Source organism: Xyrauchen texanus, chromosome 19, assembly GCF_025860055.1.
Source record: "Xyrauchen texanus isolate HMW12.3.18 chromosome 19, RBS_HiC_50CHRs, whole genome shotgun sequence".
Lineage (NCBI taxonomy): Eukaryota > Metazoa > Chordata > Actinopteri > Cypriniformes > Catostomidae > Xyrauchen > Xyrauchen texanus.
Genome location: NC_068294.1, coordinates 40,574,060 through 40,587,513, shown reverse-complemented (window position 1 = coordinate 40,587,513; position 13,454 = coordinate 40,574,060). Strand labels below are relative to the sequence as shown.

The window sequence follows — 13,454 nt, the reverse complement described above, 5'->3', positions numbered from 1 at the left end:
TTCCCAAGTTGTATATTTGTCTTGGTTTAAGCATAAATTCAAGGGTGGTTTATCCTTAAGGTAAGAAAAATAAACTTAATTCAAGTCTTTCAGTTTTGCTTTTTAGATAAACGTTTTTTTTTTAAGGATTTTATTTATTAAAACATATTTTTACTGGAAAACAAAACAGAAATACTCGTTATTTATATTTCATCCTTAAAAAAACGTCCAATCCCTTCTTGCTTTTTCATTTATTTATTTTTTATCCACCAAGGATGTCACAAAATATTCAACTGAAATGTTAAAGTATACGAATCTGTCGTTGAAAAACCCATATTGATCTACCACTTTTTTCAGTAAAGTCATGCCACTTCCTGTAGACTTTCATATAAACCAACATAACAAGAAAGTGCTTATTTAGCTGGCAGGCGGAAGACTGTATGTAGACAAGGGCGTAGATTTGGCTTGAACATTAGGGGGGATGATTCCATTGATCATGGTATAAATATTGGGGGGGTTGCTCCCCCCCATCCCCATCCCCACTGGAATCTATGCCCCTGGCTGTACACATTTATCCCAGCCAGGGCGAACAATGCATGCCTTCAGCACTGGAAACATGCTGCACACTACCGAGAGCACTCAAGCTTTTCCCTTATATGGAGTATAAAATGCAAGGTCTGCCGTGATTGGCTCCTTCACACCGAGTGCCCGGGAGCATTTGGCTTTGCAGCAGCAAATTACCCCGAAACACCCTCTCTGACATGTAAATCAACGATGACAACACGATGGGAAAGGATTCTTGCAGTTGTGTAATCCCAAAGAATAACTTTCACAAATCAGATAAAATATATGAAATTACATTAGTTGCAAAGGAGCAAATAGATCCTCAGATTATGCACTGGGAATGTTTTGAATGCAAATTCAATTACAAACTTAAAATATTATTTCATATTTCATAATCGTTTTAGCATCAGTTTTCCCTCTCATACTGCTAATGACATGGGTGCTGCTGTTTATAGTTTCAATTTGATGGCCTATAATTATGCACCTTCAATTTATATCAGTTTTCTCTTTGTTATGGTGAAAGAATAAGGATTAAAGTTATCTTTGAAAGGGAATCAGAAAGGTATTTTCATATCCCATGAGGAAAGGATGTCCACAGAGTCAGCACTGCCCCCTACTGGCTTGATACAGACATGAGCCATGATTACTGCAGAAGAGCCACTAAACATTTGTTTCTTGTGCTAATAACATACTTTATATTTACATAAGGGTGAAGTTGACATTATATATATATATATATACACACACACACACACTGTATACAGGCTGGCCAATGTACCTTTTTATCATTCACCTTAACTTTAAAAGTTATGAGTATTTTAAAGTGTTCAGGGGATGTCATAACAACTGGAAGCAGAGAGGGGAGATATTAAAACAAGAGTACTTCATTCACAAATACACGAGATCTTCACACAATGGACGTACTTATATTCTTATGTGCTAATGAAACTCAAAGAGACAACACAAAGTCATTAAAATTATCTCTGTAAGACACATCTGACAAACCTCTCATGTCATTCACCCATCGCGTTACAGTTAAGCAGATTTTTGAGGGTTAAACGGGATGGGGGAAGGGGTGCAACTATATTTATACATACACATGTGAACTACTTCAAAGAGTTCTCATCAAAAAATCCTCCACGTGCAGCAGTGACAGCTTTGCAGATTCTTGGCATTCTAGCTGTCAGTTTGTCCTGATACTCAGGTGACCTTTCACCCCACACTTCCTGTAGCACTTGCCATAGATGTGTCTGTCTTGTCGGGCAATTCTCACGCACCTTACAGTCTAGCTGATCCCACAAAAGCTCAATGGGTTTAAGATCCATAACACTCTTTTCCAATTATCTGTTGTCCAATGTCTGTTTCTTTGCCCACTCGAACCTTTTCATTTTGATTTTCTGTTTCAAAAGTGGCTTTTTCTTTGCAGTTCTTCCCATAAGACCTGAACCAAGAAGCTTCCCATAAGACCTGAACCCCTGAGTCTTCTCTTTACTGTTGTACATGAAACTGGTGTTCAGCGGGTAGAATTCAATGAAGCTGTCAGCGGAGGACATGTGAGGCGTCTATTTCTCAAACTAGAGACTATGATGTACTTATCCTCTTGTTTAGTTGCACATCTGGTCTTCCACATCTCTTTCTGCCCTTGTTAGAGCCAGTTGTTCTTTGTCTTTGAAGACAGTAGTTACACCTTTGGATGAAATCTTCAAAATTTCTGGGCAATTTCAAGCATTGTATATTGCCTTCATTCCTCAAAACAATGATTGACTGATGATTTTCTAGAGAAAGCAGTTTCTTTTTTTGTTGTTGCCATTTTTGACCTAATATTGACCTTAAGACATGCCAGTCTATTGCACACTGTGGCAACTCAAAAACAAACACAAAGACAATGTAAAGCTTCATTTAACGAACCAAATATCTTTCAACTGTGTTTGATATAATTGGAAGTGATTTTCTAGAACCAAATTATCAATTTAGCATGATTACTCAAGGATAAGGTGTTGGAGTGATCAAAAATGACTTTTTTCAAATAGTGATGGTGCTGTTTTATTACAACAGTACTGTACTGACTATATTTGTGATCAGCTGAATGCCTCTTTGGTGAATTAAAGTACCAATTTCCTTCTGAAACATATACATATATACATACATACACACACACACACACACACACACACACGTATGTGTGTATATACTACATCTACACTGCCTGGCCAACAAAAATAGTTGCCGTTTGTATTTAAATTAGCTGATACTTCAGAGCCTATGATTGGATCACTATTGCAGGGTTAAGAACTGTCCAACACATTATTAAAACATGGAAGGATAGAGGTGAATCGTCAGCTTTTGTGGAAGAAATGTGGTCGGAAAAAAAATCATTACTGGAGATCACTAAAACTCTTTTAGTCACATCTTAAAAAAATCGACAGTAGAACTCACGCCTATGTTTAATAGTGAAAGTCAGATTTACCCTATTCCAAAGCAATGGGTGCATCAGGGTAAAAAGGGAAGCTCTTGAAGCGATCCACCCATCATGCACAGTGCACAATGTACAAGTCTCTGGAGGCATTGTTATGATCTGGGGTTGCTTCAAGTGGCCAAGTTGAGGCTCAGCAACGTTATGCGGTGATAAAATGAAGTCAGCTGACTACCTGAATGTAATGAGCAGGTTATCCCATCAATTTATTTTTTCTTCCCTGACAGGACGGGCATATTCCAGGACAACAATGCCAAGATTCATCTGGCTCAAATTTTGAAAGAGTGGTTCATGAGGAATCATTTTCACACATGAGCCACCACAGAGTCCTGACCTTAACCCCATTGAAAGTCTTTGGGATGTGCTGGAGAAGACTTTACAGAGTGGTTCGACTCTCCCATCATCAATACAAGATCTCGGCTAAAAGTTAATGCAACTCTGGAGGAAAATAAACGTTGTGATGTTGCATCAGGTTGCCGAAACAATAACATGATGAATGTGTGCTGAAATCAAAGCTAAAGGCAGTCCAACTACTTTTTTTTTTTGGCCAGGCAGTTTATATCTACAGATTATATTTAAAACTTTTATAGGGCATTAAGATTGTATGGTTGCTTTGTGACATTCTTTTAACTATTTTCAAAGAACACCAAACAAAAACAGCAACATCAAAAAAAAAATATGTGACTTTTAAAATTGTGAGGATTTCTGGATAATGATTTTGGAAGCACTTTACAATAAGGTTCTATTTGTTACCATTAATAAATGCATTAGTTATCATGAGAAATATTAACATTTTTATGGCATTTATGGTTGATGCACTTGGTTAATGTTAATTTATAAAAACAGAATTGTTCATATTAAGTTCATAATGCATTAACTAATGCTAACATCATACATCAAGAGCAATTTCTAGGCAATTAAATATATTAGATTATAGGAGAATTATGACGTTTTCGTGAGATTCACCTAAACCTAGTCTTATACATAAACCGTTTCTAACTGTGGATCATCCAAACAAAAATCGAAAGATCTGACTGAAATCACCAGTTCAAATGAGCCAAACTGAATGACTTGAGAAAGATTACTACGTCGACATACAATTAAATCAGCAGTCAAAAGAAATGAAATCCAACAAGCAATCAAGGCACTTTTAATGGCAGACATCATCACCTGAGGCATAACAAGAGCAAACACAGAACTGCTCTGCTCATTTAAGACACACCCCCTGAGCTTTCCCTCCATCTTACGCTAAACCACCTCTCACACGAGACTGCTTTACTGTGACTTCGGAACACTTGATATGCACATTTATGAGGTAGAATTGAAATGCCTTGCTTGCCTTTGTGCATCACCAAATCTAAGCATTTTAACTGAACCAATTTCCTTATAAAATGTTATATTATACATTTGATTACACATTAAAACCTCATTAGTAAGCAATGCAATACAGTGCATCTGCGTCAGTATAACCTCTGTGTTTTCAAACATATGATCTACACCACTCGGGGTAAAGAAATCTCAAATTAAACTTTCATTAAAAAAAGTCAAATGTAATCAGGGCTTCTGTAATTGACCATTTAAAAAAGGAAACAAAACACAAAAGGCACATACAGGTTGAAGCACATGTTTACCAAATCAATCACTCATTGTAAGCATCGAGGCACTTTGAGTATCAATATTTGCCAAGGATCCCCCAAAGGTCTTCGTTTAACTAATCAGGAAACTGTACAAGAAGAGAAATGCATTAACAAAATTAATTAGAAATAGCCAAGTTAACAAATAAAGTTACAGGGTTTAAAAAAATCATCAAGGGATCAAAGAAATAGTGCAAAGATAAAGATGTAGTTATGTTTATATTATGTCATATAATGTATGTTATGTATATGCGCAGTAGGGCCCAAAAGTCTGAGATCACATTGAAAATCAGGGATATGTTTTTTTCCTTAAATAAACTTGGATTGAACATTTTAGGATTTTAAGTTTAGAAGGTTTCTGTACTATTAACAATAGCTCACTAAGCAAATGTATGCACATTTGTGACATTGGCCATGTTAACCCCTTTGTACAAAAGGTCAATTGTCAAATTTGCACTAAAATTGTTATAATGACAATATAATTGTGTGAATAGTGAAATATTTTGCTTTACATTGAGAAATGCAAAATAGAAGCATGTTCACTAGATGTATCAGACTTTTGGGCAACACTCTATGTATTTTTATGTATATCAAGCAGTTTAATTATGTCTTATTATGTTACCTGTAAGGATATCCATGATATTTGGCCCTAAAGATGGACAAAAGCCAACTGAAGAACAGCGCCACCAGTCCAATTCCTGCCACACACATGACTAGAGGAAAAACATGAGAAATGAAACCTGTTCTGATGCCACCAGGTATTTATAAACTACAAAGTAGGCTACGCATCATTTGACAGCATACTTTTTCTCTTTCCGATGTCCAGGTCAGAGGTCGCGGCCTCATGGAGCAGCACCATTCCTAAGGTCACCGCAGCATCTGAATTAGCGCTCAGGAACACGAGTGTGACGCGTTCAATGATTGACATGAAAAACTGTAGCATTGGGTCTCATTCAAGAACCATGTGTTAGACCTGTGCGCAAACACTTTCAAGCAGAAATCATGGTTCATCGTTAAGTTTGCATTTAACATGGTAGAAATGGTAAGGATTAAAACGGAACAGCTCATGTTTGATTGGATGTAAAGGATACTAAACAGCAGAACTATGTGCGTCTCTGCCACAAATTGAGCCTGATTGCTGCCATGGATGTAACTCTGAAACAAAACATATATATATATAAAAAAATCAAAAAACATGTTTCCACAGATTTTCATTTGACATGGAAAATGGGAAAAGTTTTTTTGTTATTCTCTCCAATTCCCAATGCGCTCAAAGTCCTCGTGTTGGCGTAGTGACTCACCTCAATCCGGGTGGCGGAGGACGAGTATAAGTTGCACATGAGGCTAAGATTAAGACTCACCACTTGGCCGGTGTTTGGGTTCTTGTGAGCATATGGAGGTCCTCGAATGTGATTCCACATTTGACCCGATGTAATGATCAACACAAAACACTAGATAGATGATAGATATCTCCCCAATTTGAAATGCCCAATTCCCAATGCACTCTAGGTCCTCGTCGTGGCATAGTGACTCACCTCAATCCGGGTGGTGGAGGACGAATCTCAGTTGCCTCCATGTCTGAGACATCAATCCACGCATTTTATCACGTGGCTTGTTGAGCGCATTACCGCGGAGACATAGCGTGTGTGAAGGCTTCACGCTATTCTCCACAGCATCCATGCACAACCGAGAGCGAACCACATTATAGCGACCACGAGGAAGTTACCCCATGTGACTCTACCCTCCCTAGCAACCGGGCCAATTTGGTTACCTAAGAGACCTGGCCGGAGACACTCAGCACGCCCTGGATTCGAACTTGTGACTCCAGGGGTGGTAGTCAGCGTCTTTACTCGCTGAGCTACCCAGGCACCAGAAATAAAATGTTTGTGACTTTTAGTTAATTTCTATTAGCTGTGAGGTCATCTATATGGTAGTGTAGTCAAAGTGACCAAAATAACTTTTAGCAGATATACGCATAAGACCCAAAATATTGATGACATCTTCTTGCACTCAGGGACGTATCCACAATTTTGTCCAATCAAATGCAATGAGAGTGTCCCTCCCTGTAATACCACCTGCTACTGACTACTAATAGAAAGCAGCAAATGGTTCATGAATGTGATGTAAACTAAAGCCTATTGTCTTTTCAAAGATAAGGGACAAACCATTCTATATGTCCCAATAATCTTGATAGGAGATCATCAAAACCGTGCTCTACAAGCCATGGGTTATTAAAGAAGCAAATGAAATAGATAAAGCACATGAGGTTAAGATTAAGACTCACCACTTGGCCGGTGTTTGGGTTCTTTTGAGCGTATGGAGGTCCACGAATGTGATTCCACATTTGACCCGATGTCATGATCAACACAAAACACTAGATAGATAGATAGATAGATAGATAGATAGATAGATAGATAGATAGATAGATAGATAGATAGATAGATAGATAGATAGATAGATAGATAGATAGATAGATAGATAGATAGATAGATAGATAGATGGAGAGAAAGACCACTGTAATGACAGATCCACAATTGTTTATGTTTACTAGATTTTTACATTTTCTAAACTAGACACCACAATTGTGGTTTATTGCCAGGGTGTTGCTAAGGTGTTATGAATGGTTGCTAGGGTGTTGCCTCCAGACCCAATCAAAATAACCCACCCCCCAAGACTCTTTGATATTCTGGTGTCTAGGGATGGGAATAGTATTGATTTTAATGATTCACAAATTCCTCAATGGTTTAATTAACAATTCTTACTTTCGAGGAAGAAATATCTGGAAAGAAGAAATGCATTTTCATTGCCCTCTATAGCCTGTTGTCAATGATGAGATCATTTTAGATTTCAAATTTCAATCAGAGATAATACATTTACATTGTCATTTAGCAGACGCTTTTATCCAAAGCGACTTATGAATGAGGAACATAGCAAGCAATTTGTCATACAAAGTTCAACAACAACTGCAGTGATGTACTGCCAAGTTTTCAAGGTGGCTGAAATAGTAAGCAGAGAAAGTGAACAATCATAAAATAGACTTTGAGCCTCTTTATGATTGGAGCACCAGGTGTTATTCGTTCATAGACCGCAGAGAGCGAGTTGGAGCATAGACCTGAAGAAGTGAATTGAAGAGGGTGCAGGTCAGTGTCATTTTCAGTAACCGTTTGGACTGAAGTGTTTTTAATTCACCAAAAAGAACCTGCTCATAAGAATCATTCGTTTAGGAAACACAAAGACTGGTCACGGTGTGTGCTTTGTGTTGTAGATTCAAAAGAACCGGTTCTTAAGTCATTCGTTTAGAAATCGGGCTGTTCTGTTAGCAGTGTGTGTTTCGCGCTTTAGATTCAAAAGCGGCGGCTCATAAGAAGCATTTTTTGGGAACCACAAACCCTGGTCGCACTGTTTTCACAGTGTAGATTGAAAATGATCCGGCTTGTGAGAGTAATTTATTTGTCAATCGGACTACTCTGGTTACGCTGTTGATTCAAAAGAACCGGCTCGTAAGAGTCATTTGTTTGGAAAACTGACTATTTTGGTTGCGCTGTGTGTTTCACGCTGTAGATTCAAAAGAACCGGCTCATAAGAGTCATTCGTTTGGAAATCGGACTACGCCTGTCGCGCTGTGTGTTTCGCGCTGTAGATTCAAAAGAACCGGCTCATAAGAGTCATTCATTCAGAAATCGGACTACGCCTGTTGCGCTGTGTGTTTCACGCTGTAGATTCAAAAGAACCGGCTCATAACAAACATGTAATGAAAATAATATTGTTATTTAAATAAAATTATAAATTGGAACTGTTTCCGAATATGAACCATTTCTCGCTTCAAAACCCTACTGGAGTCTAGATATGGTTTTGGTTCTTCCTTCAATATAACTCTATTTCCAATTTCCACCAGGTGAGAATTGCTTAGAAAAGTACTAGCACATCTCCTCTCAAGAAGCAGCATGATTTGATGTGATCATTCATGTTTGTAGCAAAAATGAGACAAGATTCAATTCTAAGTATGTTTGCACAATAAAATAGAAAACGTAAGTACCCACCAGTGCAGTGAAAGCCCAGACATTCTTATTGAAGAGGAACTCCAGGTTATTGCGGCGCAGGTAAGCCAGACTACCAATGACTGACAGCAGCAAACCCAACATCAATGGCCCAGCATAGTTAGGAGGTCTGATCACCCGGATCTTGATGACACAATAGCATGCACAATCATATTTTGAAGAATAAAGCTGGAAATGTTATTTAATGGAAACAGGCTTACATGGACATCTGTTCGGTCAGCCACCCATCGAGCGAGCTGCTCAGCTGCAAAGCCTCGAACCTGCAGCTCATACGTATCCGCTCGTTTGGGTTTGCCTTTGGCCGGAAAGTTGATGAATGTTGGAGCAGAGTTCATGTTGAGCTGCGGAGAAGATATTAATATTAGGAAATATAAAATTAAATAAACAATTTGCATACTTTTTAAAACAGAGCTCTTTTTGTGGTCATTACAGAAAAAATATTCATTTAAAAAAACACTGCAATACCAGTGTTGATGTATAAAGGTGATTATACAAAGATAAAATGTAAAGTAAATGCACAATGTTTACCATCTGAAAGACATCTGAGCCTTCATCAAAATCCACCATCGCAAAGAAAATTCTATTAGTAAATGCACTTGAATATCGCCAAGAGTTTGCAAGAATCTGGTATTCCTCATCCGCCTGTCTGAAAACAAAACCAAAACACATAAAATTACTTCGTACAAACAAAAAGTTAAATTTAATGCAATTGAACACTAATGTTCTGTTGAGAATGACTACATGTTCTTATTGTTTCACAAACACTAAAAAAAAAAGAAAAAAAAAAAGAGGTAGACCGATTAATCGGTAAAACCGATATATCGGTGCCGATAGTTGCCTTATAGAACTATCGGCTATCTGCAAAAATCTATGTCAATAGATTTATTTTAATCAATTTCTCATTGTTCCTCTCTGGCAGATCCTGGAGGATTCAACAGTAAACACCTGCATCTACAGGTGAAATAAAAGCAATCACTGACACCACATGGTATTTGCTATATCTACATTTTTCATCATTGACAATATTCATCCATATTTTCATCCTCACTTCACTGCATATTTAGTTTTTTTTCTCCAGATAATCAAGTGCTCTAAATTGAATTGAGGGCATGGAAAGTAAAATGGGATTAAATCAAACCTGCCCCGATATTTTTGAATAACAATAAAAACTTTATATGGTGAAATAGATTTACAAACTCCTATATCTGGTAAATATATAGACTATATAATCTTAATTTAGTAAATACTTTAAAATACGGCATTGCAACGGAGCCATGTCTCTGTAATTTCAAAATAAAAGTCCCCAGTAAATTTTGGGCATGTTTAGTTAAAAGTCCCGTGTTATGCACCAAATCTTAAATTTTTTGGGGGTTATTATTGGGATATTGTTTACTCAATATACTGAATCTAGGATTTTAATCATTTTAGACTGTAGAAGACTCTGTCTGCGCCCGTAATAGTAAGGAAAGACTAAGAAAATTAAAAAAAACTATAGGCCGATATATCCACTATAGGTAGACCTCTAAAAATTTTAAAACATAATTTTGCAATTAACCTGTTATTTTCCCATCAAATTAAGTATAAAGTAATTTACATTCCTCTGACTTAATCAAAACTCAGTAAACATATATTACTGACATTTTAACCCTCTGTTTTACTTCAGTTTGCATGGAGCATTCAAAAAGGTTACTCTTATCCAGGATAATGTTCTTTCTGTTTAGGTTCATTTTGACCTTGGCAAATAACAATCGTTGCTAGAACACAATTAATAAACTGTCAGAAGCATATTTCTATGGTGTGCACATCATTTAAAACATCTTGGCATGTAAAAATCATTGGTATGCATTTCATGTTTTATATTATTTATAACTCTAACATCTTTAATGGTGGACATTTAAAGCATAAACTGTTGGTTTATAATCAGCTCTAATAATATTTGGAAACCTGATACTTCAATTTAGGAGGTATTAAATATTATGTTTGAGGAATACTCATACTTGCAGACAGCACACTGTCTCTGTGGCTGTAGTGCTGTGAACATGATGATGACCGAGTAGTTGCGTGGAGGAGCTCTGATCAGCCTCCTGAACTTCTCTCCATTCAGCCGGATCACTGCACGCTTACTGGCCCATTCCATCATCTGAGTGACCTTCTCTGACAACACAGCCTGAAAATACATAATCCATTAATCATATAGCTATGCTTTTATTCAAAGTGACACACAGCAGTGTTTCCCATACGTTTGTGTATCAGTAAAGTCCAATCTAATGTTTTTAAACAAGGACACAATCATATTAATTTATCGCATAAGACTAGTTCTGAGATCATAATAAACATGCAGATATAACTGCAGTTTTATAAAGCCACTATTAAATGCACAAACAGTCAGATCATGCTATAGTCTGCTGTAAAGCAGGAAGCAAAGCTTAGTTTGCATACTGGACCAAGTGTGTCAGTTCATATTATATTATATTATACAGAGCTGAAATTTGAGTTGATTTATTGATGGATAAAAGTGCATTACCATAAATGTAAACACTACTGTGTTATTAAAAACTATGTGCTATTGAGGCACAGCAAAGCAGTTTGGGTTGAAATAATTTGAATGATTTAATTGAGTCATTAAATGGGGATAAAAAGTAAAGGAATGTAACAGTGGCTAAATTAAAATCCACTGACCTCCTTCTTTTTCTGTGCATCTGTTGGCGTGCCGTGTAAAATAACAGCGAGAAAAAGGACTATCAAAAGTTTTGACAACATTTCTGAAGCTCCAAGTGCGGCCACGGATGTCCTACAGGAACTGGAGCACAACAATGCGGAAGACAGAGCCGCGGCGGGCAATGTTTCAAAATAAAAGTCTCAAGGTAATTTAGTGACTATTTCAAAATAAAATCAGAAATGAGAACGTGTTTTGTGGGCCATTTTGAGTTGCTTACATTACTCACAGAAATAAAACAAGCTAGACAGAATAACAAGAATAGCGTCTTTAAAAAAATAGCATGAACACAAATAATAAGAATATAAATTGTACAAGTACTATAGTTGATAAATGCTTATTTTATTTGATATTGTATAGTGTATATTGTTATTATGGTTTTTATTTATATTTTATTTCATTCATTACCTTATTTTAATCGTATATATATATATATATATATATATATATATATATATATATATATATATATATATATATATATATCTAATGTTTTTTTTTAATGTTTTTATTTTTTTTTATTTGTTTTTTGTCTTGTCATTATCTGTTTTGTGTATTAATGCTTTGGCAATATTGTATACAAACACAATCATGATAATAAAATACTTTACATTTTTAAATTGAATTGAATAGTTCCATTTCAAAAATGTATTTCTATCCTCAAGTCAAATGTTTCACAATAAATTAAATAAATATAATAACCGAAAAAGATGTAGGCTTAAGCCTTTGCTTATTGTGCCGACCCTTTTTACATATTTATCTAATGAGCATCACTTTCTCAGTGAATTTGATTCATACAAGATAAACAAAACAGTTACATAATACATTCCCCAAAATGTGCATACATAACTACAAAGGTACACATTTCAGACATTAATACAATAGTTTAAGTATTACATACACAAATTATTCATATTGAGTTATATAGTTATTTAACACCCTAACACACTTGAATTTATAAAGTGAACTACACATTTTTAATTCCTTATCACAATTATTGCATAGGTTTACCCCATTAACATGTACATTCCCATTAGTTTATATGGCTTTCTCTTATTTCGAACAGCCTCTGAATACAATTTGGAAGTAAATTATTACATACTTTATACATTATCTGTGCAGTTTAAAAATAAGCTAAATCAACACATTTTAAACTGTGTAATTCAATAAATAACGTATTTGTTGGTTCGTAATAGTCAACCCTTTTTACAATCCTTATTGCTCTCTTCTGTAACATATATATTGGATTTATGTTGGCTTTATATGTATGACCCCATACCTCCACACAGTAAGTAATGGAACTATGAGCGAACAATACTGTATATATAATGAGTTTTCATTCAAAATATGTTTTGTTCTATTTAATATTGCAATGGATTTAGACATTTTTGTTTTTACATTATTTATATATGGTTTCCAACAGAATTTATGATCTATTATGATCTAAAAATGTATTTTCATACACTCTTAATCCTAATTTTAGTTTTATTAATACATTGCCGATTACTTTGAACTATATTATGAACTTTGTTTTACTTAAATTCAATGAAATTCTATTATCATCAAACCACTTTGACTATCTTAAGACTATCAATTCAATTTCCACTGTATTCAGAAGCTGTTCCAAATTTTTCCTCGAACAACATAAATTTGTGTCATCTGCAAACAGGACAATTTAATACTTTAGACATGTTACAAATATCATTTATATACGGTACAAACAATTTGGGGCCTAGCACTGAACCTTGCGGGACACCCCAAGTGACTTTCATTAGTTCCAGTTCTGATCTCCAGTTTTAAAAATAGGAATAACTTTTGCTGTTTTTATATTACTTGGAAATATACCTGTTCAAAAGGACTGATTACAGATATATGTAAATGGCAATTTCATTACAATCAGTAGAATTTTTATTCTTACAGTTTTTAACAATGTCATGTATTTCTTTTTCATCAGCTCCCCTAACATATATTGAATGAATGTTACTGGGAAAATTCACTTCATCTACCCTATTACCAGTTCACTGCTCCAC

General features: G+C 35.7%; 1 protein-coding gene across 2 annotated transcripts; it reads right to left on the bottom strand.

Moving 5' to 3' along the window:
* Window positions 1-3,911: 3,911 nt before the first annotated feature.
* magt1 (magnesium transporter 1) lies at window positions 3,912-11,520 on the bottom strand. 2 transcript variants are annotated; one of them, XM_052149819.1, is made up of 10 exons: window positions 11,388-11,520; window positions 10,706-10,875; window positions 9,237-9,354; window positions 8,909-9,049; window positions 8,691-8,831; window positions 6,012-6,101; window positions 5,742-5,805; window positions 5,455-5,529; window positions 5,273-5,363; window positions 3,912-4,739 (listed from the first exon to the last, which is right to left on the bottom strand). In XM_052149819.1, the coding sequence occupies exons 1-10, from the start codon at window positions 11,466-11,468 to the stop codon at window positions 4,724-4,726; spliced, it is 987 nt and encodes a 328-aa protein (XP_052005779.1). In that variant the 5' UTR covers window positions 11,469-11,520; the 3' UTR covers window positions 3,912-4,723. The 2 variants fall into 2 exon arrangements, with proteins under 2 accessions (XP_052005779.1, XP_052005778.1); XM_052149818.1 differs by lacking the exon at window positions 6,012-6,101 and adding an exon at window positions 6,935-7,024 and having other exon boundaries at window positions 3,918-4,739.
* Window positions 11,521-13,454: the final 1,934 nt, after the last annotated feature.